Source organism: Brienomyrus brachyistius, chromosome 6 (assembly GCF_023856365.1).
Source record: "Brienomyrus brachyistius isolate T26 chromosome 6, BBRACH_0.4, whole genome shotgun sequence".
Classification (NCBI taxonomy): domain Eukaryota; kingdom Metazoa; phylum Chordata; class Actinopteri; order Osteoglossiformes; family Mormyridae; genus Brienomyrus; species Brienomyrus brachyistius.
In genome coordinates, this window is record NC_064538.1 from 17,065,296 (window position 1) to 17,090,090 (window position 24,795).

At 46.3% G+C, this 24,795-nt stretch overlaps 2 protein-coding genes across 5 annotated transcripts; both read right to left on the reverse strand.

Moving 5' to 3' along the window:
* Positions 1-55: 55 nt before the first annotated feature.
* prdm15 (PR domain containing 15) lies at positions 56-11,914 on the reverse strand. 4 transcript variants are annotated; one of them, XM_049016078.1, is made up of 26 exons: positions 11,794-11,914; positions 10,941-10,980; positions 10,376-10,469; positions 9,118-9,271; positions 8,511-8,663; positions 8,327-8,429; positions 8,149-8,238; positions 7,722-7,799; positions 7,081-7,299; positions 6,320-6,473; positions 6,056-6,216; positions 5,854-5,948; positions 5,628-5,715; positions 5,335-5,502; positions 5,159-5,253; positions 4,911-5,042; positions 4,523-4,666; positions 4,183-4,346; positions 3,850-3,929; positions 3,577-3,696; positions 3,321-3,452; positions 2,818-2,901; positions 2,532-2,707; positions 2,359-2,439; positions 2,063-2,263; positions 56-1,675 (listed from the first exon to the last, which is right to left on the reverse strand). In XM_049016078.1, the coding sequence occupies exons 2-26, from the start codon at positions 10,969-10,971 to the stop codon at positions 1,139-1,141; spliced, it is 3,534 nt and encodes a 1,177-aa protein (XP_048872035.1). In that variant the 5' UTR covers positions 10,972-10,980; positions 11,794-11,914; the 3' UTR covers positions 56-1,138. The 4 variants fall into 4 exon arrangements, with proteins under 4 accessions (XP_048872035.1, XP_048872038.1, XP_048872037.1 ...); XM_049016081.1 differs by having other exon boundaries at positions 6,095-6,216; positions 11,794-11,908; XM_049016080.1 differs by having other exon boundaries at positions 11,731-11,807.
* A 593-nt stretch (positions 11,915-12,507) lies between these two features.
* On the reverse strand, positions 12,508-24,725 carry LOC125744367 (C2 domain-containing protein 2). Its single transcript, XM_049016086.1, has 14 exons — positions 23,683-24,725; positions 23,113-23,208; positions 22,046-22,162; positions 19,499-19,600; positions 18,973-19,089; positions 18,556-18,676; positions 17,947-18,055; positions 17,757-17,821; positions 17,500-17,615; positions 17,145-17,313; positions 16,752-16,853; positions 16,344-16,471; positions 15,947-16,232; positions 12,508-14,542 (listed from the first exon to the last, which is right to left on the reverse strand). Exons 1-14 carry the CDS (start codon positions 23,947-23,949, stop codon positions 14,322-14,324), a joined length of 2,016 nt encoding a protein of 671 aa, XP_048872043.1. The 5' UTR covers positions 23,950-24,725; the 3' UTR covers positions 12,508-14,321.
* Positions 24,726-24,795: the final 70 nt, after the last annotated feature.

The following is a 24,795-nucleotide window of genomic DNA, read 5'->3' on the forward strand; positions in this document are numbered from 1 at the left end:
TTGGAGCAATTCGAGTTAAGGACCCAATGGCGAAATCACTCCGAATGAAACTTAGTAAGTGATCGTTTCAGGTTTATTGGCCAAATCTGGAAAAACATATTCACAAAGTTCATAATATTGACTCATGTAGTACTTTCTGCAATCATATCTGGATTTGTTTTTCATTTCTTCCTCTGTTTTACACACTAAAGTTTGAAACAGAACCAAAGTATAATGTAAGTTCTATAAGGGAAAATTCATTTCAAAAGCTAGTATTTCAACTTTCACCCAGATTTACTCATGATAAAACATTTTTGTCTGATTACATGTCAAAAATCTTGGCCTCATTATCGTTTGGCTCTTCTTAAAGCTTTTACACTATTTACCCATAGAATTAATCTCCAGTAAATACATGGTGAGTGATGCTTCTCCAATTACAATAGAATCCTTGTTTTGTGGCTATGCAGCCCTTAAACGAAAAGCTGCATCTTCTGCAGGGAATATGCAAGGGCAAATGCTCATCTTTTCATGCTTGGGAACTTCGATACACAAATCTAGCATCATGATAATGATTTATAATTCACAAGGAGTGCATATACTTAGATTGAAATTAAGGACATTATACAGGTAAATGCCCTTGGCCTTTTCAAGCCATCCTACCTTCTCCCGACCTGACTGTGCTTTTGCACTGAACACTTTAGCATTCATCAGTTATTTTATATTTTAATATTTTTTTATATTCTTTCTTTGTATTATGTTTCCTTTTGAACACAGTCCATGAATACATTGTATAAAAGCACCTGGTAACATACATGTAGTGTATGTTTGTGTACGTGCAGCAAAAAAAAAATTGGAACTTGATAGTGTAGAGAAATGCTTGAGATCAGTACTGAGTATTGGGCTCGTCATAAATGTCACATCGCTGGTGAGAAGGTGGGCAGGGCAGAGGTAGCGCACATGGGAGACTGCTTTGGAGCGAACCCACATCTGCCATCGCCTACGACGTTCGGGGGGTGAGAGTTTCCCTACGGGCCTAGTTTGGCAACGTCGATGCACTTTATTCAGATTTCGCAATGGACTGTCACCTTACAGACACTTCTAGTTATGTTGACAGACTTAAGCCAGGATGAGGGTAATCAGGCTAGAGGTCACAAGGCCTCTAGTAGCTGTACATCTGCTGGGGGGGCTGCTGAGCTGGTGCCGGAGCCTGGACTGGCTCAGGGGGCTCGGCTGCGGGCTGGGCCTGTGGGGGGGCGGAGGGCTCCACCTGTGCCTCCTGGGCCTCTGGTTGAGCATCTTCAGCCACAGATGCATGGGGGCTCCCCTCCGGGGCCTCCACGGGTCGCCAGGACAGCGCTGCTGGCTCCAGGGGGTGGGTGATGGGGTTGACGAAGGTGGTCAGGTTGATGAAGTGTGCAACTGAGGAGGGCGCCGAGCCTGCCTCTGAGGGGAGCTCCGCCGGCCGGTTGTGCAGCACGGTGGGGCCACCGACTGTGTCGAAGGTGACCGTGAGGATGGAGCTGTCCAGCGTCAGAGGCCGGTCGCTGGAGCCCATATGACCCACGGCCACAGGCTGAAGGTTAGTGAACTGGGCCGCCGTGGGGGTGCTAATGGGGGTCATGGTGATGTTGCTCAGCCCCACGGAGCTGGATGGGGAGGGTGAGGCCGTTGTGGTGGGATCCGCCAGAACCACCACCTGTCGGACAGAACAGGGCCATGGGTTACTGTACGCCTACGAGGATCCGCAATGCAGAAATTTACATTTGTATTAATTTATTCAACATTATTTATTTGCTCTGGAACCCAATTGTGCGATCACTTTGCTGATACCGGTATTTGAATCACTGATCCAGGGCCAGCTCTACCTTTTCAGGGGCCCTAAGCTAAGCCTTACCTAGGTGGCTCCCCTGCCAAGTAAACAAGGCAAGTAATTTGGGGACCTTAGGCAACTGCTCATTCTTAGAGCCAGACCCACGCCAACCTTCTGAGACACACACTGCCTCCCAGCCTTACATTGAAGTCTGATTAAACTACAAGTGTCTGACTGGATCACGGCTACTCCAGACGACACACACGAACACACCTGTTGAATGCTCTCCACCGCAGAGCTTGTCTCGTCGCCCACGGCTCCTGTAAAATCCGTGTCTTTATCAGCAAAGTCGGCGTAGTCATCGGAGTCCGAAAGCTCCTCCTCTTCCACCTGCTTCGGTTTCTTCTTAGGCGGCTTGCTCCGCCGGGGGGGCTTCTCGGACGTCAGCGTCTCCTTGTCCAGAGACAGAGAGGGCTGTGATGGAGGATGAATGGGGGGGGGGGAACCCACAGGTTAGTCCCACTCTGACACCTCACCATGATACCAAGGATGCCGACGCCACTGCAGACCTGAACGATGCTGATGGTGGAAGCGTCGACGGTTGTGGTTTCTTGGAGATCATCGAAGTCGTCCACTCTCACGGTCACCACCTCGAGTGAAAGGGAACATGAAGACGAGACCTTCGTTGACCAGCAAAGTAGACAATGACTTTCTTGAAATGCGGTAGGCAACAGCAGCTTACCTCGGGATGCTTTCGACGCATGTGCCGGTTCATGGACGCCTTGGTGGACACCTTGGTCCCGCACAGGTGACAGCTTTGGGCCTCCACCTTCTCATGTGTCAGCTGCACGTGCTTCTGCAGCATATACTCCGTCACATACTTCTTATCACACACCGAGCAGGACCACGTCTTGCCCACTGTGTGCAGAAGTGTAAGACCTCATGACCGTGGGACTGGAGAACACCATTCTTAATACCTGGCACCACCAACAGATACTATTTTCAGTGGGACCCGGTGGGAGACGTACCCGTGTGAACCAGTTTGTGCGTTTCCATGGTGTTCCTCTCACTGAATGTCTTCCCGCACAGTTCACACATAAAGTCCTTAATTCCTAAGGGAATATTGAATGTCAAGGACTCAAGCAGGGGTCTCAGGTCACAAGAAAGTGGTGAGTGCAAAAACAACCGACCTCATGACAATTTACGGGTTTTGAGGGTAAGGGCTGATAACAGGCATATGATATGCTGTGGACCCTATGATGTTATAGGAGAAGAAGCATTCATCTATAACACCTAGGGGAAGGAGCAGCTATCTGATCTAAAAATGAGATGTTGTCTTGAACTATGGAACTATGGAAGACCACAGTCAACAAATCTAAGGCTCACATTCCCCACTCCACCCCCAGGCTATGGAGCATGCAGGTAGCGATATGATGCTGTCCTGCGGGTACTCTTCATTCATCCATGTCCCACAAACACATCTCACAGTGAATGAGAGCCCCCCCTCTCCTGAAGCCTCGTGGAGACGTACCGGTGTGCCTCTTGTAGTGTTTCAGCATGTTGACCTTCTGGGCGAACTTGCGATGGCACTCCTTGCACTCATATTCCTTAATTCCCTTGTGTAGCTTCATGTGGTGCCTCAATGCGTGTTTGGTCTTCATGCCTGGAGGCACAGAAGAATCAGTTCATCGACCTTCTTGACGACGCCTTAAAGAGCGTCCTCCCCAATGAGTTGGCGTCGGGATGACCAGGTCAGCGATGAGGTCAGGAGGGTGTGGGAAACTCACCTTTCCCGCATTCGGCGCACAGGAAGTCCCGCACATTGTCGTGCACCCTCAGGTGCTCCTTCAGCATGTCCTTCCTGGCAAAGGACTTTCCACACTGATCACAGCTGTGGCTCTTCACACCTGGTATAACAGGGGTTGAAGTTACACCCGATGACTCTGATTTCAGTCAGCATGCACATGTGACACAGACTGTGAAGATCCTACACTGTGGCGTTCCAGTGTTTCTTTCTCGTCCTCAGCCGTGTTAATAAAACCATCAGAACTGCGGATCACCTGTATGGATGATCTTGTGCCTTTCGAGGTTCCCGAAGCTGTTGAAAATTCGGCCACACATTTCACAGGGGTGGATGTACCTTCAGATAAACAAACACACACGCAAAACGGGTACATGATTAAGGCTACATTATTCTTTGTTTATTAGTCACACGACAAGACAGAAATAACCTGGAGACACTGTGACCAGTTTTTCATAAAAATATATCCTTTTTAGTACATTTTTACCACACCCCAACTCCCTCCCACCTGGGGCATTCCCTCTTCATCACCCTAGGCTCTGTCACAACATGCCCCATCACCCGGAGCTAAGCTCCGTCCCTCATGACATACCTCTGAACTTCTGGGTCAGGAAGTTGCTCGCGGTGGATGACAAGGTGAGCATTGTAGGTTGCCTTGAGGGCAAATCGCCGGTTACAGATGACACAGCTGTAGCCGCGTTCTTTGTGCACCTCCATGATATGCTTCAGGTACTCTCTGCCTTTGGCAAAGGTCACCTGGCACAAAACACACAAATCTGAATCCCCACTAGAGGTAACAGACTCCAGCCCGAGAGCAGCAATCCTCTACCCTGCCCAGATCCTGTCAAAGGCACCCTTTCAATCCGGCATAGTCGCATCAGTCTGAACGCACCTCATGGCAGGTCACATGACACAATGGTGGGACTGATCACCTGACACTTCTTGCAGCTGTACTTGTGGTTCTCCGGATCATTATCGGCATCATCCTCGCCGGAATTGATGTCGCTGTCATCCACAGAAATTCCGATTTTCCTGATGAAATCCTCCCTCTCCTGCTCGTCCATAAGTGCAATGTCCTGAAATAGTTTTATGGAAAGGGGATGTCAAAATGTAAAAGGGAATCTCCTTTAGGTAACATGAGGCGAAGTCAGACAGCTCTACTAATAAGAAGTGATTTCTACAGGGGGCATACTAATTAGTTAGCTGCATCTCTGCGGGGGGTGATTTATTTAGTTAATGAAAGTGAGACATGGTAACAAGTTCCCACATCTCAGAGGTTCACAGAAATCATTGTGGACAATGATGAATTGCGTGTCACACCTTGAAGTGAACGTGAATATGATCTCTCAGGACATCCACTCGGAAAAACTTGCGGCCACAGATCTCACAGGTGTACTTCTTGTCTCCATGAGTTAACAGATGCTTGTTCATGTTACTCCTGCAAGAGAACACCTGGATACAACGCACAAATGCCAAGGTTCAGAGCCTCATCCCGTGAGACCAACCTTTCATCGCTACTTCAAAAGGCCCACAGTGATGTAATTGGTTTACTTAGTTTGTTGACTCACTTTCTCGCAGATCGGACAAGCCGAGGGCTCTTTCCTGTACTTAGTTCCTTCTTCTCCATTGGTCTCCATCTCCTCTTTCTTCATGTGCTTCGGCCCTGTAACCATGTGCTGGGATCATTAGGACTGCCTCAACACCCCCCAAGTAAGAAGGTCAGCCCCGGTATCACCAAACTCACCCACGATGTGTCTCTTCTGGTGGTCCTGTTTGACGTCCTTCCTGTAGAACATCTTGTTGCAGATCTCGCAGGCATACAGCTTCTCGCCGTGTTTCTTTTTGTGCTTGGACAGGTTGCTGTTGGTGGAGAAGAATCGGGAACATATCTCACACTGGAAGGTTTTGTCATCTGGTGGGGGCAGGGAGAGAGAGAAAAAGCACACTGTCGATAAATAGTTTGCGATGACAGGAAATAGTAATGTGACACAAAGGTCCTGCAAAACATTTTTTTAATGGGTAAATAAGAACTCCCACCAGTTCTGCAGTTGTGGAACATCAAGGCGTTCTCCACACGGAAAGACTTCTCACATGTACCACATTTGTATCTGTACTCCATGTCAGACTGAGAAAAACACAGATGGAACATGAGAAACCCAACACCCAACACCGACATGCCAGATAGTCCTTTGAGGTGTCCTCTTCTCCAAGCCAGACCTTATGAGACATCTCAAAGCAATTTCAGAGGTACTGGAGCCCTTACCTCATTCTTGCTGTGTTTGTATGAGATATGCTGCTTCAGACTCTCTTTCCGACTGAACATCTTATCACATTCGTCGCACTTGAAAAGTTTGTCGCCTTAAACAGCAGGTATTAAAAGAGCCATCAGATGAAACACGCCAATAAGTGTAACGTTTTGAGAAATGAACATGTTTGCAATCTTCATCTATGAGTCAGCAGAAAACCTGATGTCTGAAAGCGGATGGGGAACAGGGGCGCAGTACCGTGGGACCGGACGTGGCGGTTCAGGTTACTGCTGTTCTGGAAGACCTTATTGCAGAGGCTGCACTGATAGACCCGTTTGTGATCTCCACCCTGCCGCATGAAGCGCTTCCGGATCCCCCCCCTACAAGGGGATGGGAATGAGCCAAAAGGGAAAAGTCCGCCTGCCTGTCTGGAATCTGCGTGCAGTTGGCAGGATCTGCCAAGGGGTCGACGGTCGCCCTTACTTCCCAGGGTGCGGCACACTGCGGGTGGGCCTATGCACCTTCACTGGCACGCCGTCCAGGCCAATCATGAGGTCGGGGCCGGTAAGCAGCGACAGGCCGATGTCTGGGGGTATGGTGCTGAGAACATGCTCCATGGGAACCATGGGGTCACCATCTACGCAGAAGGACACACAAGCTGGAGTTCAGGACAGCTGGAGAACTTCTGGACATTATATTCAATAATTCACCAATCCATCTTTGAAGTTAATTAGCAGACCAATCAGGGCAAGTTTGGGGGCAGAGAGCATCCGACATTCCTGAAGCGGTTGAGGTTAATGGCTTTAACCACAGGGCCCAAAAGTGTTACGAATCCTCCACTGGTCACGGCATTTAAATCCATGACTTATAGACACAGACCTGTACGGACATAGACACTGGCACAGACCTCTACCACACTAAGCGACACGCTGCCCCAACAGTCACTGATTCACTTTAGTCCCGCTGACCTTGGAAGCAGAGGACAGAGTGAGTGGGATGCATGAGATCATGGTAAGTCTAGGGCATAAGTCAGAGGTAACCCTGGATGGGACGTCAATACACTGCAGGCCATGCACTCACACACCATGCGCAACTCCTAGACGCAGATTCACCTGATCACCCCCAAACCTCAGGGGCCCCATGCCAAGTCGCCACTGCTGTTATAACAATAGCAAAACAATGACACACAATCGCTCAACATGTTTGAAGAGCAACAGCACGAATCAATATCCTGGCTCACCAACCTTTGCTTACAAAGCTCTCGGCTGTGGCTGCTGGGGTGGGTGGCATTTTGTGACCTTTGACCTTTCTGACACGAGCCATTTTTTTCTTGTGTTCCAGCGGGGCCGTGGCGGTGTCAGCATTGAGGGCGCTCTCCGGAAACACCATCTTCACCTCGGCGACAGGGTCAGCGACAGGTGGCACTATGCTCTTCACCTCCTGCAAGTGGCTCAGCAGGTGGTCTGAGAGAGAGAGACAGAGAGCTACAAACTCCGGGACTGGAAAATTGAATAATCACATAACAGCACAGAGCAATATCAGATCATGGTGCATAACGGTCATTACAGCAGGCACAGCTGTACGACTGCTCTAGTAAATATTACATTTAATTAATTTAGCAGGGACTTTTATCCAAAGTGATGTACATTTATTTTTGAGAAATCTGGGTCAGACGGTCCCTAGAGCAACTGGGGGTTAAGGGCCTTGCTCAGGGGCCCAACAGTGACATTGCTCAGCCATCCTCAAGGTTTGAACAGGTGACCTCCTGATCACAGGCACAGTGTCCGATCCCGCTGAGCCAGATGCTGTCCCCCCACCCCCCGGGGAACTGACTAATGATGTAGGATATCTTTGGTAACCTTAGGCAAGTGCAGCAAGGAGTCACCTGTCAGAAGCTGAGGTTCTACGAACACAGCTGGGCAGACTTTACACACCCACTGGCTGCAGTCCAGTCCCTGGACACCTGAAGACACAACAGTGTAAATACCACCTGACTTCACTGCATGCAGGCGAGTTCATCAGGGACGAACACAGATACGTGACTGATCTGTAACATTCCAGTGGTTCTCAAGCCTGATCCTGCCAGGCCGTGGTATATGCATGGCTTTCAGCTCTTGTTAATTAACTAACAACCATGGGTTAATAAGAAGGCAGCAGAAATGCTCCAGCAAGTATAAAGATCACACACCGTGTCCCACCCAAACGAAGACAATATAACAAAAAAAGCAAGTGGTTCCATGATGTGACTGCTGGGTTCAAGTCAAACTCAATGGCTGCAGCATAGGTAGCTATAGAAAAGCTCTTCTTCTCACCTCCATCATTCCCTCCAGAGGGCACCACTGCCCGGTTTGTCCCCAACATCCCTTCTGCAACAACCAGCTTGGAGTGTGCCATATCTATGTCTGGTAGATAAGAGACTCACGATGCATCGGCAAAAAGTGGCCGTGGTGGCTAACATGCTAACGGATTCACTTCTATGGACATTCATACCTGGTGCAGGTGGAGCAACCAGTGGCTTAAGCAGTGGCTTCTCCATCTTTTTGGCATAGAAGGCCCCATACCAGACTCTCAGCTCAGATCCAGGCTGCAGGTCCTGTGGAAGGGAGAACCATTGCCGTTAAGAGAAAATTAGCATTACCGGATACCGCTCTGTGAAGGAGGCGTGATCCAATACCTGGGAGGTGTTGAAGTAAAGCTCATCCTCCTGCTGATAGGCTGTCAGGTTCTGATGTGTGTGTTCTGTGGCTGGTCGCACCAGCATCATCCAGTTGCAATCATCCTCATTGGTGGTGTCAAAGCAGACCACGGACCCATCCTTCATGAAGATCTGCAGGGAGCGCAGCGAGAGCCAGAGCAAAGAATCGAACGGCAATCTCCTGCACCAGTACTCACAACAAGTCGGGCCTTCATTTATTGTTTTGCCGTGTGGAACTCTGAGATGCCCAAGCATTTACATTTGTTAAGCAGAAATTTGCCCAAAGCGACTTAGGTGTCATGAGCATCCTCATGCACAAAGCTCACTAATACACTAACAGTCTTGGAAACTGTTTAGTCTTTGTCACTACCGCTAATATCATGATGAAGGAACTTCCAAACGGACTGGTACAATGGTGTAAAGTGACTAAACAATAAGAGGTCTTTTGCTTTTATAGAAGGCAGATAGCCTGAAGATGCAGATGGAAGTGATCAGAATGAGGTAAATGCTTTGATGAGGCTCTATATGAAGCCCAAAGCTGTGCCCCAGAGTTTGGTTCGATGCTTAGGGGTTGGCAGGAACATACCTTCAAAGGAAACCGGCCTTCTTTGCTCAGCTGGGCCACACGCCTGGCCTCAAAGGGACCAAACCGCGTCCTCTTCACCAAATGACGCAGCACAAACACCCCCTCTTCTGCTTCTCCCACCTTTCGGATTTCCAGACTCTCCGGCAGAGAGGATCTTGGCCACGGATTGAACAGGACAACATACACCAGGAAAGATTAACATTGCGACTCTTTAGTGAAGAAACTCCAGAGTGTAACACCATGGCACTTGAGATACAGTAGGAAAAAGAAAAGCTGGTAAATGGTTTCAGGTGGCATTTTGATCTCAAAGAACCCACAGAAAACACAAAGACATTACATACTCAAGTCATTATTAATTTAAGTGCAAGAAGAAAAAAAATCATGACAGAAAACTAAAGCCCGTGTGCATGTACGAATACTGAATGCAAGACAGCCAGAAATGACCAGGATTGTTGATTTAATACTGACACATTTGTGTCACCTGGAAGGGGGACACTGAAATAGAGTGTAATGGTGGCACTGCGCCAAGCCAACAATGGACTAGCCTGTAAAGGTGTGACATTATTACAGTATGCTCACGGGCACCCTATAGCTCTAAGACACAGAGAGAAACATAAGGGTTAATCCGGGAGGAAGGGAAGGAGAGAGGAGGTTGCTGGGACAGAAGGAGGACCAGATTTACACAGCAGGAAAGAAATGAAATGCAGGCTGCAACAAAAAAGGGCAAAACAGCCGTCTTAACCCACGTATCCCTATACATTCCTTAATATACTCGGTAATACACTCCTGCTTAATATGACTTAATGTTGTGCTTTCTGCTGATTTGTATAATTGTCTCTGTTTTGAATAATGGGCTCTTGCTTTGTTTGGAAGACGGCGTGTAGTTCTTGCTCCTACGCTGCATACACTTGTACCTGAGCATTCACTGGAAACTCAGCATAGCTGCACTTAGTCCTGCACTCCATGACAGACATATATTTGTAATATGCTATTTGCCTCACTTGTACGTTGCCTGGGACAGAAGCACCCACCAAATAAAATAAATGTAAATTATGCCGCAGACCATGCCAAAATAACACCCTACCAGAAAGGGCATCTAAATAATCCCAATGAAATGCAGTAAATTCAATGCCTGAACTCAAGCACCGTGCTTACTCTTGTAAACAATCAGACCATATGCACCAAAATAATAGGTATGCTCACGGCTGTGCACATAACCTTTTGGCAAAACAGCTCATCCTGAAAGCCATACACTCACCGAGCTCGACTCAAGACGAATGAGTCCTCCACCGTCACCACAGGACCCAGCTCCGGACACTCAGAATCGTGGTACTGACCGCAATCCTCGCACCCTGACACACATGCACACATTTAGTTTATATATTCTTATCATTGCAGCGGCTCTCCATTAATTTCTATGGGCATAACCCTAATCCTAACTATGACAACCTTAACCATAAGTAACCAAACAAAATACTAAAGACTTTTGGCTATTTTAATTTTTTGTTCTCATTTACAGATTTTTATAAAACCACTAGATATTTTTTGGGGACCTCAAAAATATCCCCACAATTTGGTAAATACAACCCCCCCCCCCCCTCCCCTTCTCTCTCTCTCTCTCTCTCTCTCTCTCACACACACACACACACACACACTATGCAGTAAATGTTATACATTTTCCTATCAACCATTTTAATAACTAAAGGAAACAATTCAGTCTCCAATTTAGGCTACAGTGGTAGAAATGTGTGGATTTGACAGCTGAAATTCCTTTGGGACACGTAAAGAAACATATAATGCATGAAGACATTCATTATACTCACAGATAAACTCAACTGGTGTCCCCTCAGCCATACTTTCAATCTGAAATTCGAATACGAAAAAATGTTATTCCAAATACAGAAAAGCCGACTTATTAAAGTGCGGTTAAGCTATTAAAATGCACACTGATTGGTTTATGAAGCCGCATAAAATAGAACTACTACTAAAATGTATATTATATGCATATAAATAAAACTTTTATTATTTATTCAACATAACTGACACCTTTGTGCCAGATGCAAAAGATTTGCAAGGCCCTTATTTCATATTTTGATACTATATAGTATATTTATTGTTTATGGACTTAAAGAAATTATTTTGAATTTTCATGAGTTGCACTACTATGCAATTCAGCATACGAATGACTCGTTCTAAATGGTAGAGTGTCAAGAGGGACGCGTCAACTAACTTGGGCTTATCAGTGGCCTGCTACGTGCACCGACAAACACAAGAATCAGCATCACGCAGCTGGCTGCGCATCGCCAAGTGAGTGAACAAAAGGCACGTCGTGTTTACAAAACGTGACCAAACTGCACAGTGTGTACACAAAAAACAGGATCCGGTCGAGACGAGATCCGGGATTTCATCAGATTCCTAACTCTAGCCGGGTTTTAACTCCGATCTCAGCCCACTCGGTGTCTTTTAGTAATGCAAATGTAACAAAGAACAATCGGCATGGCGGATGGAATGGAAACGAATATCGCATCTGGAGCCAGAACGTTTTAATGTCACAAACTACAAAACTGGTCCGGTTTGCAGCTTCATAGGACAGCAGACGGTGTTATACTGTACCTCCGACAAAACTAGTGAAATGCTGCACACGAAAAAAACACGCGGTAATAAAACCAACGTTACCTTTTTTCAAAACGGCCACACATTTATTGAATCCTGACTCCGGGTTCCAATCCGCTCCAGAAACCGCGCAGGACCGGAAATAAGATGCGTGAAGTGCATCTTGGGAGCCGTAGTTCTTCAGTATCGCAAATTTCATGAAAGCACGACTGACAAATGCCCGTGGACAAGAAAGTGTGCCAAAATAACTGCAAATAAAACACATTTCCAATTAACAATATTTAATTAAATGACCTAAATAGTAACCATGTTTGGTGCACATTTCTTCACACATCCTAGAAAATTCCATGTTATTACCAGTGTTGACCAAATAAAAACTCATAAAAAAAAAACATGTACCTTTCACACATTTAGCAGACGATTTTGTCCAGAGCAATGTAGAAGTAGGGCAAATAGCACATTGCAAACATACAACTGACAACAGCAAGACTGAGCTTCGAATGAACACGCAGGGACAAGTGTAAGCTGTACTGGAGCATAAGTAACACCAGGAGGTTGTCCACTGCTGTATAAGATTTAGAAACTCAAAAGAGGAAAGAGGTGTCTTGATGGGCAACAATTGCCTTTATATTTTCTTAAGTGTATTTTCCTACCATCTTAACATAAGCCAACAATGTTAATTTCCTTTAAGATCAATTAATATACCCCAAGGTAAAATAACTTCAGTTTGTGACCGAAGGTTTTATTACCGGAGGTGAAAAAACACAACACAGCATAATGGTTATTCAGTAAATATTTATTGCTTGAAATTAGAGTCCTGATATGTTTTAATCCTTTAATTGCACTGACCAACAATCTAAAGGGCCATCAAAATGCCCTTACTATGATTGGAACTTGATGCAAATATGAAATGTCATTAAGCAATTACAATATTTACAGGCCATCTGTATAGGCTTTCCTGGTACAATTGTTAGGGTCAGAGTCTGTAAGATTCTCATTTGATTAATACCTCAGTTCTGATTATTTTTGGTTTAAGTTTACAAATGAGCTGAGAGAGATGGCTATGAACCTCGCAAAACAGTGAGCAATCAGGTCATTTGAGACACTACAGGTGTACTGTCCACCATTACCAAAACAAAAATAAAAGCCAAATACAGAGTTTATAACCAAGCTAGTGAGATACATCTGGGCAGTGGAAATGCATAAGAGGGCATGTTTTTCTCCTCCTGTTCCTACTGGGTTTAAAGGCACTGCAACACTTACAGCCCTTGACATACAAGTGAAGGCCCTGTTTCCACATGGACATGTTAAAGTTTTGAATCGACATGGCGACTCCCAGCTTCGTCCATTTGATCCATATTCACCTCTAGTGAAAACAAGTGGCAGGCATCTTTCACGAAGAACTACAGTGTGTAGCCTCCAGCAAATACAAATGTTCACCTGTTAAGCGTAAAAAGGGAGGCCGGCCTATCCCGTTGGCCGCTGTGGACCGGCATCATCAGTATCAATCGGTCTGTCCCAGTGCATGGTAAACAGAATGTGGACTCTCAAGCTTTCAAGTTGAGTCTCCAAGTGCTTCCACAATATAGTGCTGAGCAGTTACGTTAAAAAAAACAATAAAAAAAAAAAAAACACACACACACAGCCGGCCTCGTTCAGGAAAACAGTAGTCTCGGACAGTCAGGGATGAGTATGGGGGTCACTGCTTATACTCACTTACCCAAATGAAAACCACAGTCCGGGCCTCAGCCACCAGGAAAACCATCCTTGTTTCCTACAGCTTAAAGCTGTCCATTCATTTTAAAAGTTTGCGCACACAGTTTTAAAACAAGCTGGAGTAGTCATTAGTGTCCGTCGCCCTTTACGTAATCGCATTTAAGTGAACACCTTCAGAAAAGTGGGTAAGGAAATGAAGCCAAGACCACCACAGCAGTAATGAAACAATGGACTTAGAACATTTTGTGCTGAGAGTTTTGCCTCTCATACCTCAAGTTGCTGGATTTATGCATGTAATCTAGCTGTCGTCACACTGGAAAGCAATTTTCACAGTAGAAAGAGTTAGGCTGAACCAAGCAATCAAACTAGACAGTAACTGAGGAGGGAAAAGCTTTTCAAAATTACCACTCAGCTTTTTGCGACTAGGAAACAGCATTTAAGTGGGATAATATACTGTATAGCCTGTATACAGGAGACAAACATCTACTGGAGCACACATTGCACTCAACTACATTTAAAGTAGGCTTTTATGAAGCTGAGAAGCGCATGATCCCATCAAATGTGCAAAATCGGGCCAATGCTGCCGCCCTCTTCTCAACCCACAGCTTCAAATCTGAATAAAAGGGATTAATGACCAAGAGGTACCCCATGGCTGGTACATACAACAGGATTTCGAAGGTCATGACCTAGTAAATGAAAACAGAACATCTACTGCAATCGTTCATTCATAAGGTGGTGTAATTGTCTATAATCCATCATCAGGAATCTGCTCAGATTAGTACGGAACATCATTTCCTTGAGATGTTGAGAACGTGTTTCCGGTCACAGTGCGCAATGAGGAAACACTCCGGCCCCTCCTCTAGGGGGCGATGCAGTCACGCATGCGGCTCCCCCGCTGACCCATTAGCTGCCGTCCTGTTCTTTGGCAGCAGCTTCCTGTTGACTAGGCGGCCGAAGGTGGCTGTGCGGCGCTCCTTGTCTGTGGCGGTGGGCGGGTCCAGGTACACCAGGTCGTTATGCGACTGGCTCATCCCCGGATCCTTGCGCTGGTGCCGGCGCCGAAAGAAGAGCTTGGCACTCTTGTGCAGGAAGCTGCCTGAGGTGAACAGGACGTAGGAGAGAGGGGGGGTCAGACATACAAAATCAAACTCTATTCGCTACAGAGTACGGGGGACTATGGCAGTGAATTAAAGCTTTTTGGTACCTTCAGTCAAAGTTACCCTTAAAAAAAAAAAAAACAATGAACATTTTTCAATCATCCCAGAGGAATGGATCTGTTTCGGTCACTGACTATTGGAAAAAAATGTTCAAGACAAATTGGCATGGTTTGTAATACAAAGCAGTGAAAAGATTTTAAGATGCATGTAAAACATATGGACTAATGAAGAAATGCTGCATGAAAAACATATACCATTTGGGGGTTTGAACATCAAAGCGGGCAATTTAAAGGCTTTCAGCCACTGCAGCCACCAAGAGCTTTTCCTCCCCTCAATTTAATACCACAGCTGTTTGAAATTTAGCATTGTGTATATGAGCATATCCAGAAATCTAAAACATGCATTCTGAAAGATGTTGGCCATTAAGGACACATTACAGAATACCAACAAGAGCTGCAAGCGATTACCTGAAGCTAAGCAGAGCCACCTTGCAAACATTGCCCTCTCCCTAATGGCCGAGAGCGTACAATACTAAACACTACTGGATATCTGAGGTTGTTCAACACATAACTTACTCTGCAGGTAATAATCTCTGGTTAGCACTGGTTTCCTCTTAAGATGGCAAAATAGGAAAAAGTAAATGGGGAGAAATAGAATGGAGAATAAGCATAAAAAAATAAGACAAATGGAAAAAGACCTCAACCCAATACATTAAAATATGAGAACAACCAGAAAGTAGAATTATTTGAGGTACATTTACTGCTCTTCACTTCTACAAACTAGAATATGTCCTGTACTTGTACTTTGATGTCATTCAATGGCTTTGCACAGGAAACATTCTCACATAGGGCAAGCTCAAGAGCCATTGGTACTTAAACAATCCTAAAGCCCTAATAAGCACTTGGTCTTAAAATATTAGACTATTAAGCTCTTCAGCATTTGAAAACTGCATGATGAATTAAGCAGCTCATTGAGCTGGTCGGACAGACGAGTTTTGCTCCTTTACTACAGAAAGCCCAGAAACTGCCAGGTCAAGTTGGGGATGGGGGTTTCAGCACATTCCTTGGAGCAGTTTCCGTAGGATTTCAACGAGAGTGAACACATATGCACGTTAGGAGTACTGTGCTGCTTTGGACCAGAGACCAATACAGCTCATTTTTCCCATGGACCATGTGTAAAAACAGGCTCAGACTCAAAGCGCTGTGCCACAAAGTTAAAATCCACAGACATCGTTTTTGACAAATCCTGCGTAAATCCTACACCAATAACAGAAGTAACCTCCTACAGCTGTTAGAAGAAATGGCTTTGGGGTCGTTTCCAGCGTTTCTGAAGCACCGACTTACCTTTTCTCTTTTTGGAATCCGTCTCGGATATGCAGAGGGACAGAGCGGACTTCTTATCTGTATCGGGGTCTGGGACAAGCTGGTCGTCCCAGTCTGCTGAGGGCTCTGTGCCACTGGGACCCTCCCTGGGGTCAGATAGGTTTCGTGCAGTGGAATCCCGCACGGTGGAATCCTGCACAGAGGCCACTGATGTGGACGTGCTGAGCGGGGCCTCTGTCATGGACGCATCCATCGCCGCTGCATAGCCTGCCATCAGCACCATCTCTTCATCTTGAGATAAAGGGGTCTAAGGGGGGGGCAAAACAAAAAGAGTGTGCGCCTGTGGGGAAGGGATGGGGGAACAGAGTCGTGCCTTCTCTCACGTGACTTACAGATCCGACACAAACAAAAACCCTACCTTTGCCACTCCCGAAATGATGATGGTGCTTTTCTTGACTGGAGACTTCAACTTTTGCTTGGCCGACTCGTGGAGCTGCCGGATGGCTGCCTCAGCCACAGGGTCCGTCCCGTTCAGCATCATGAGCTCTGATGGACGGACACGGCATCCAGCTCATCGGTTATGGTGAATTTACCTTCCATTTACATATTTAGTCTTGTGCTTTTTTGGGGCAGCCACGGTTAAGTGCCTTGCTCAAGAGCCCAATGGTGAGATTAACAGTCTAAAAAAACCCAGGTTCAGATCCCTCAGCCGCTTCAGCTATCGTCTGCTCAGCCTTATGAAACACCCGCCTAAATGCAGACACCAAACAGTGTCCACAATCGATACAGATGCAGACGAGTCTCATCCCCCTCCTCCCAAACACACCTGTATCTGAGGATGACAGGGCCTTGCTGACGGTGGTCGCCCCAGCAGACTTCTCTGGGGTCAGTCTCTCAGGCAGATTTTGTGGGGCCTTCAAGGGAGATTCTGGAACAACACAGCAAATGACAGTTGTACCCATCAACACATGGGGACACGGAAGCAGGAGTACTGATCCCATATTCAACCCATCACAAGAGCATCGATCCATTTCTGTATTCAAGCTATGATTTAAAATTTGGTTGAAAAAAACTTCAGGAAAAAAGATATTGAAATTATAGTGTTCAGAGTACTGCAAACATTGTAATGCAATTCACACGAGTCAGACCATCTCCACTATGAGCTGTTAGTAGCCTTCTGGAGTACCTTTGACCCTAGACTGGCAGGCCAAGCTCGTACCTGATCTGGCCCCAAATGACAGGGCCCTTCCCGGCTTGCTCTTCACCGCGGTGACGGTGGTGACGACGGTGCCACAGGGCATCACCGTGCGGTCCATCTCCACCTTCTTAGCAGGGGCAGGGGTGGGCGTCTGCCAGGAGCGCACCTCACTGGGCTCGAGGTAGGTGAACTGAGGGATGCAGCACCAAGCCTCACTAATCCACACTCCACACACACGGGAACGTTTACCTAAAGGGACTACAGCCAAAGACTTGGCTGATTAGCGTTAGGCTCCACCAGCTAACAGGCTGAAAGAGCTGTATATTACAGGGAGGGCATCCCATTAAACCCAGTAAGGGAAAACTCCAGTGTTTACCTCAGTACAAAGTGAGCCAACTACTTTATCTTTAGCCTTAAGTGCAAATGTCTGCAGTCCGGCAGGATGCTTCTTCACAAGATTAAAGGGCACCAAAACCTCTCCCACCAATGAACCTACGATATCCATACACAGAAAAATAAATAACGTAAATGTGCATTTGCAATTTACAAGTTTTATAAAATATAACCACAAAGCCGTCTTTGATGAGAAGAAAAACCTGCCAACTCTAATCACAGCATCGGCCATGAACTCACTCTCCAGTGGCTTGCCATCATCCAGGACTTGAAGGTTCAGCTCTTTAGATCGCCCACTCAGCTCACTGAAATCAGAGTGCAATGGAGATGAGTCTGCTACGTGACTTGGAACTAGTGAGGCAGACTGCAGTAGCCATTTCCTGGGGCAATTAATTTTTTTCTGGTCTGAGTGTCGACGTGATGCACTCACAAGATGAAAGGCTGCTCCCAGGAGGGGCTGGAGGTGTTGCGCGACACAGCGCTGGTGAACCTCTGGGGAGGGTCGTCGAGTCGCAGAAGACAGTATAAGTCTGCGCTGCCTAAAAATAAATCAGACAGGGGAATGGAGAGGTGAGTGAAGGGGGGGGCAAAGCTGGCACCAGCGCTTACAAACAGGTACACACCTCTCAGAGTGTGTGAATTAATATCAGCAGATCTTAGCAGGGTCATTTTTTTGCAGAGAATTTCTTGGCTTCAATCTTACAACACATTTCACCAAGAGGTTGGGTAGGAGAGTCCAATACGCCGTGTGATTTATCAGAGGTCTTCTAGTTTATTTTGAACAAAGAGGGACAAGGTAGAGGACTAAGAGGAACTGGAGTGTCAGACAGAGCTGAACAACGAAGCTTCCACAGAACACTGCATGGCGAGGAAAGGTGCAAGATTTATGGACCAACACCTGGCAGACTGACTGCGTGACAGAAAACTTTTGAGACACATCATATCTCCTTCAAGTTCGTGCTAGTTTCACGCTTTTATACACAGCGGCCACAAAAGGTGAACCCAGCATGGCAAAAGCCTGCCTCCCCGCAACACCAACCTGCAGCACTGCTGTCCTCCCGATCGAGATCCACCCGGATGTTCTTCACCAGAAGCTTCCAGTCGTGTGCCCGCGGGGGCTTGGGGGGCAGGGCCACCTGAAGGGCTTTGTTGCGTGCTTCCTGGGGATACCAACACAGGGCAGATTTCACAGCCAATATCCATAACACCCGTGTTATATACACACAGCACATGCGAGCCATTTCAATGTCATTTGTAAGATACTGCATGTTGCATTCCAGCATTTACAGTCTGCACCATAAAACACCAACAGAAGAGAATCGGGACCCCCAGATCATATTCTATACACTTCAGGCAGCATATACAGTTTTGGACTGTGCAGTTGCCTATACATGTCCCATGAATGCATGGTATGGGAACATGTCTTGCATGAGTTCTCTGTGGCTGAGGGGTGTACCTTAAGCTCCACCCCCTGGGCGGGCTGGCTGCTCAACAGCACAAATGGCTGGGCTTCAGAGAGAATGTGCCTCACTCTGTCTCGGACCTCTGCAGAGCTGGGGGCCGCAGTGTAACCCTGTGAGACACAAACACACACGCATAATGCTACACTGCAGAATGTGCAGTAAAATACAGTGCTTTCCTTAGCTCTCCGACGGGATTTACGGTCAGGCTGTTCAGAGTATGCTTAGACTAAATGGTCGATCATCCAATCCAACCATCTCCATTATTTTAGTAGTCATGTCTTTATTTCTCTGGTGCTGCTAACTTTGAATACTAGCTAAAATCTAAATATTAACCAGCAATAATCAGCCAAGACACACTGGACCAATGCCTTGATTTTTAACAAGCATCATACCGATACCGATATGTTAAACAATATATCTGTAGAATTTGTCATTTCTCTGTTTAACATAACTTGTATATGCTAGTATAATACGACAGGCCCAGTTTAGCAGCTCAGAGGCAACTGTGCGGCAACCCACCTGCGAATGGCTGGGCGTTAGCCGCAAGTCCCACGAGTCGACACTGGACAACACCCAGGAAACCTGGACTTCCCCTGCAGTTTCACGCATCTGCAAATCCAGCTGCGAAAAAGTGGCACAAGTGACATTGTTCACACTCAAACAAAAAAAAAACTGCATTACTGCAAGATACATGAACACACCCACCATGTAATCAGTACCAACACACAATTTACTCATGTTCTCTACTTATATCACATACGAATCCAGTAATGGCAGAAGTTACCCACGCAATCCATTATAAATATGCACAAGACACTCAGTCAAAGACGGGTATAAAATCTGGTGCCAGTGTTTAAGCACACATACAAGAATGATTCCCTGTCAACCAATCCTCAAGGAACATAAATAAATATTAACTGCCCCTGAAAAATTACCTTAAATGCACACAATTACATTGAAATCCTACACAAGTGAATGGCCTGTATATTTTCTGAAATTCATCTCAATACCAATATTTGAATCACAAATACAAAGTGTGAGAGCACATCAAAAGGGGTTACAATGAACCTCTAAAGTATGCAGATAACTTCTGGCTGGGTGGTACAGCGAAAGAAAACAGGAATCCACATATGCATGCAGATGTGCGTTCATGCACACACACACAGACACACACACAGTCCATGTATTCATATCTTTATGGCAACTCTCCATTCATTTCTATGAGCATAACCCCAACTATGACAATCTACCCAGCCCTAACCCTAAGCAAAAGTAATCAAAGAAGAATACATCCAAATACAAGACTTACAGCTATTTCAGTTTTTTGATTGCATTCAGAGATTTTTATGAAACTGAGGTTATGCTTGTGGGGGCCAAAAAAAAATGTTTATATACTAAATGCAAAATACGAACGTGCACGTGCGCGCGTGTGCGCGCACGCACACACATACACACACACACACACACACACACAGTACATTTTCACCAATGCCTTTTCCAATGCCTGCCCCACAAAAATACCCCACAATACATTTTCCATATGGAAGAGGACACAGGTTTAAAAACTGGAGGGGGACTCAATGCAACCAAAGTACAAAATTATGATGTCCTCGAGTGACTGCTTTCACAGGAAAAGCAGATCATCTCCACAGTTAAACAAGAAGCACCAGATGCAGTTATAAATATCCTTAATTCGATTAAGCCAGCCCACAGTAACAGTTCAGCTCTGCCATCTCCATGCACCTGATTGTTTTAAATATGCAAAGAGCAAACTGCCTGGCAATGCTGTCCGCTTTGCCGGTCAGTGAACAGAGCTGAGGCACAGTGTGTTTTGGCTCCTTCCTGTCTGTGGATATGATCCTGGACCATAGTACAACACCCCCCCCCCCACATGCCTAGGGCCCCCATACAGAGAACCAACTGATTGCCTTAGGCAGTGCAGCAAACCAGCCAGTCGGCGAAACACAGGCTAAAGGAAGACCAAAGTATTTGCTCATTTTCATCAGCATGGTGGTGCAGTGGTTAGCACTATTGCCTCACACCTCTGGGTCCCAGGTTCGAGTCTCCGCCTGGGTCACGTGTATGTGGAGTTTGCATGTTCTCCCCATGTCGTCGTGGGGTTTCCTCCGGGTACTCGGGTTTCCCCCCACAGTCCAAAAACATGCTGAGGCTGATTGGACTTGCTAAATTGCCCGTAGGAGTGCAAGTGTGAGTGAATGGTGTGTGAGTGTGCCCTGCGATGGGCTGCCCCCCCCATCCTGGGTTGTTCCGTGCCTCGTGCCCATTGCTTCCAGGATAGACTCCAGACCCCCTGCGACCCAGTAGGATAAGAAGTTTGGAAAATGGATGGATAGATGACTATGTAGTCATTGACTTTAGTAAGTGACTTTACTTACGGATCATCAAAAGATTAGACAGGGAACATTCCTAATTCTGTTAGGGGTACACAGTTCCCACACAAGAGTAGCTCCCCACGGACTGGGATGAATTCCTGGAGTACTTCGCTTAAGCATGATGCAGTTAAGGGATGTAAATAAAACAGACCGTCCATCACAGCAGCGCTCACAAACTCTACGTTGTATGCAATTCTCAGAACAGCAGTGGACTCATGATGAAAAAGACTCTAAACTACTATACTGTACTAAATCAACTACTTTTAAGTTTAAGAGACCCGCCTCCATGTTGCCACCCCGATAACTACATCATGACTTTAACTTCACAATTACATGGTTATAAAAAAGAAAGATAAAATGTGGTTCTTTCAGGTCTGTGGAATAGCTGTCCCACCACGAATGTTTGGGCCCCAAATGGCTTCTGGGCTTTAAACTAAGTCAGCACTCAATGCAACAATTTTGAAGTATGAGAAGGGCTGCCTTGGATCAGTCAAAGTACATATACTTATGTTTTATGGTTTGGAGAACCCAGGACAATATAAGAATGTAATCCTTACTGGGGAGTAAATTTCGAGGGCCAATGAGAAATCAAGGTAGGGTGAAGAGGAAGTGACATCAAGACCAATCTAAGTCAGGTGTGTGCAGAGAGCAAGGACGACAAAGGGAAAGTTACCTGCAGCTGAAGGGGAGAGACTGTAACGGCGTACCGCAAGGGGGCTGCGGTTACCATCGGCGACAACATGCAGAGTGAGAACTCCAGCTTACTGCCCGTCACCTGGCAGCGTACACTCTGCATAAGGGAGAGACAAGCGTTATGTCAGGTAGGGGCTTAAAGCAGTACCCCGATAAGAAGTCACGGGACGGTCCTGAGCTATTACGGCCTTCGAGCTTGAGGCCTCCCAGCCTGTGGCACCCGAACAACCAGGCTGACAACAGAGTGCAGGGGATTATTCATCTGAATACCAGTTGTCATTTGCAACACAGCCCTGTCATCACTACTTTAGCCCATGTTTGCTGACACATGCCGGTTTTCAGAGCTGCTGCGTAATCTCCTTACAGGATAATTCAGCTCACAAGCCAGACAGGAATAACCTCCAACTGAGCATTTACATTCAAAAACAGTGTGAACCCAATCTGCTCATAAAGGGGAAAAAAAACAGCTTAAGGTAGCAGCTCCCGCAGATGGCCAAAAATTGCACCTTTAACAGATCGATCTCCTCCCACTCAAAACCCATCGATAAAAAACCAAGTCCTACAGGAGCGCTCTGCTGGAAAATCTCAAGTCAGCCAGTGGAGGAGCTATAGAAAAAATGTGTTCTTGAAGATTTGCCCTGCCCCTAATCAAGCTGGCTTCTGCTCAAAATCAGAAGCATGCCAGTTAGGCAAAGAAACATGCTTGCTGCAGAAACAGAGTAAGATCTTACATAAAAATCTGAACACAGGTGGCCGAAGGCCAAAGTTCGTATGCCTTGTGATGCACATGAGATAAGTCACATGGATTTTCATATGCCTAAACGAGCTCTTGGCCTTCACGCAATTTCATAAACACATGCGTTTTCTGAGAAGTGCTAAATTCTATATCACAGGCTTTTTCAGTGACAAGGGGGCACAGTAATCAGTTGGCAACATTGGCATCAATTCTACATTATCTTCGGTTCGACAGCGTTCAAGCAACTCATCTGGCATCATAAAAAAATCTCTTTTTTTTCCTGGGCCATTCGAAATGCTGCAGAGGCTTACCTTACACTCCTCAGACTTCTTGAAGCTGGATACATGGGTGACCTCAAGCTCTGAAGACTGCTGACCATCCTCTTCAAAACTGAGAAGCATGGGGCTCTATTACAAAGAGATCAAATGTAATAATTAATGAAGTGAACAAACAACGACTAAAGTAACAAAAATTAAAAAGATAAATATAGGCCACCTGTGACAGAAGCATGACCCAGAGTTATATAAAGATGCTGCCAATCTAGGGTTAGGGTTCATCACGGACACCTTATTTTCATCATATGAAATAAGACAGCTGCATACATTTCAAATATTCCTACAACAAATTTACGCCTGTCAACATTAAAAATGATGCAGCCCTGCAGGGCACCTTACGTTAACATGCTCTGGTGTTGATTTAACAAACTGCAGTCTTTTTCACAGTTTCTCATTTATATGCTGCACATCTAAGGAATAAAAAAAATTGTACATCTAATGTAGACTACTGACTTACAGAAATGTTGGGCAAGTGGTTAACTAGGCCCAATAATACAGTAAGAGTGCACTCTGAGGACACGACGTTTAAATAAATAATTCGATTACCCCGGGCTTCTTGGCCTCGTCGTTAAGGGCTTTCACCCAGGCTCTCCTCCACTGACACCTCCAGCTTTTCAATGACAGCGCCCAGTTCAGCAGTGCACCAGCTTCTCCAGAGGCCACCCCGGACCCCCTCAGCCCTGGATCCCCGTAAAAGTACTGCACCAGGTACACAAAAACTGTGACAACTGACGTGATGAACAGCGTGACCAGGAACAACCACTGCACATCCTCCACGGGAAAGTACCCCCAGAGGTCGTCCAGAAAACTCATGGCGAAGCGAACGATGAGGCAACTAGTAAATAACTTTGGCGAAAAGTAGCATCGACCTCCGCTCGTTAGATCAGTAATGCTTCATTTGCTCTTTAGATCCTGCTTCATCGTTAAGTAAAATAAACATAAACCCACCCGCTAGCTGCAATAGGTGACCATCACCTAACCAGCTAGGGCAGTGCATTTGCCTGCGTTACTTTATGACCGTACAGCGACACTTTCTCGTCTGCAAGGCCGGATCCCAACGTTATTAAATATCCTCGGTGGTGCTACGAAGAACTGGGAAAAGTTCGAGTGTGGTTAAAAAAAATACAAATGTCGCCGTCTCCTCAGAGCGCTGAAATCCTCGAAAATCCCGTTTCGGCTGCGCTCAATAAACTGCCGGCCAACACAGTTCGCAAAAAGCCGGCCTATTGCTATCAGCGAGGTCCGCCACGAAGCCCACGCTGCATCCCGGAGGGAGCCGCTGAGCCCTTGGAGAGCTGACTAATCCGGCAGTGCCCGGCAAACAAAACTGGCTAACGTCAGCCTCGATGGGCAAAGTTAATCCACTTGCCACAGGCGTGTATCGTACTCCAGAGCTGCCTCGGATGACGCGTGCACGCGTACACCCCAGTGCACTTAAAATATTATAAATATTTTAAAAGTTCAAAGAATGGTGGGTTTGGCATCTTAGAGGGGCAATCATGATTGGAAGAATTATCCGCCACCCGTCAGTAGTAACCACCAGCGCCGCAATTCAGCTGACACTAGACCACGAAACAGAGAACCGCCTTCGAAAGCGATCTATGTGGCGGCGCGTGACGGGCAGAGACTGTCATTCCCAGAATGCAATGCTGCTCCTTA

Coding starts and splice junctions, on each gene's coding strand:
- prdm15 (XM_049016078.1), bottom strand. CDS start 10,971: ATGGCTGAGGGGACACCAGTTGAGTTTATCT. Junction 8,430..8,510: donor TTTACTTCAACACCTCCCAG/GTATTGGATCAC, acceptor TCCCTTCCACAG/GACCTGCAGCCTGGATCTGA. Junction 2,902..3,320: donor ACACTACAAGAGGCACACCG/GTACGTCTCCAC, acceptor ATATTCCCTTAG/GAATTAAGGACTTTATGTGT.
- LOC125744367 (XM_049016086.1), bottom strand. CDS start 23,949: ATGAGTTTTCTGGACGACCTCTGGGGGTACTTTCCCGTGGAGGATGTG. Junction 19,090..19,498: donor TAACGCCCAGCCATTCGCAG/GTGGGTTGCCGC, acceptor TGTGTCTCACAG/GGTTACACTGCGGCCCCCAG. Junction 17,822..17,946: donor TGGGAGCAGCCTTTCATCTT/GTGAGTGCATCA, acceptor CTCTGATTTCAG/TGAGCTGAGTGGGCGATCTA.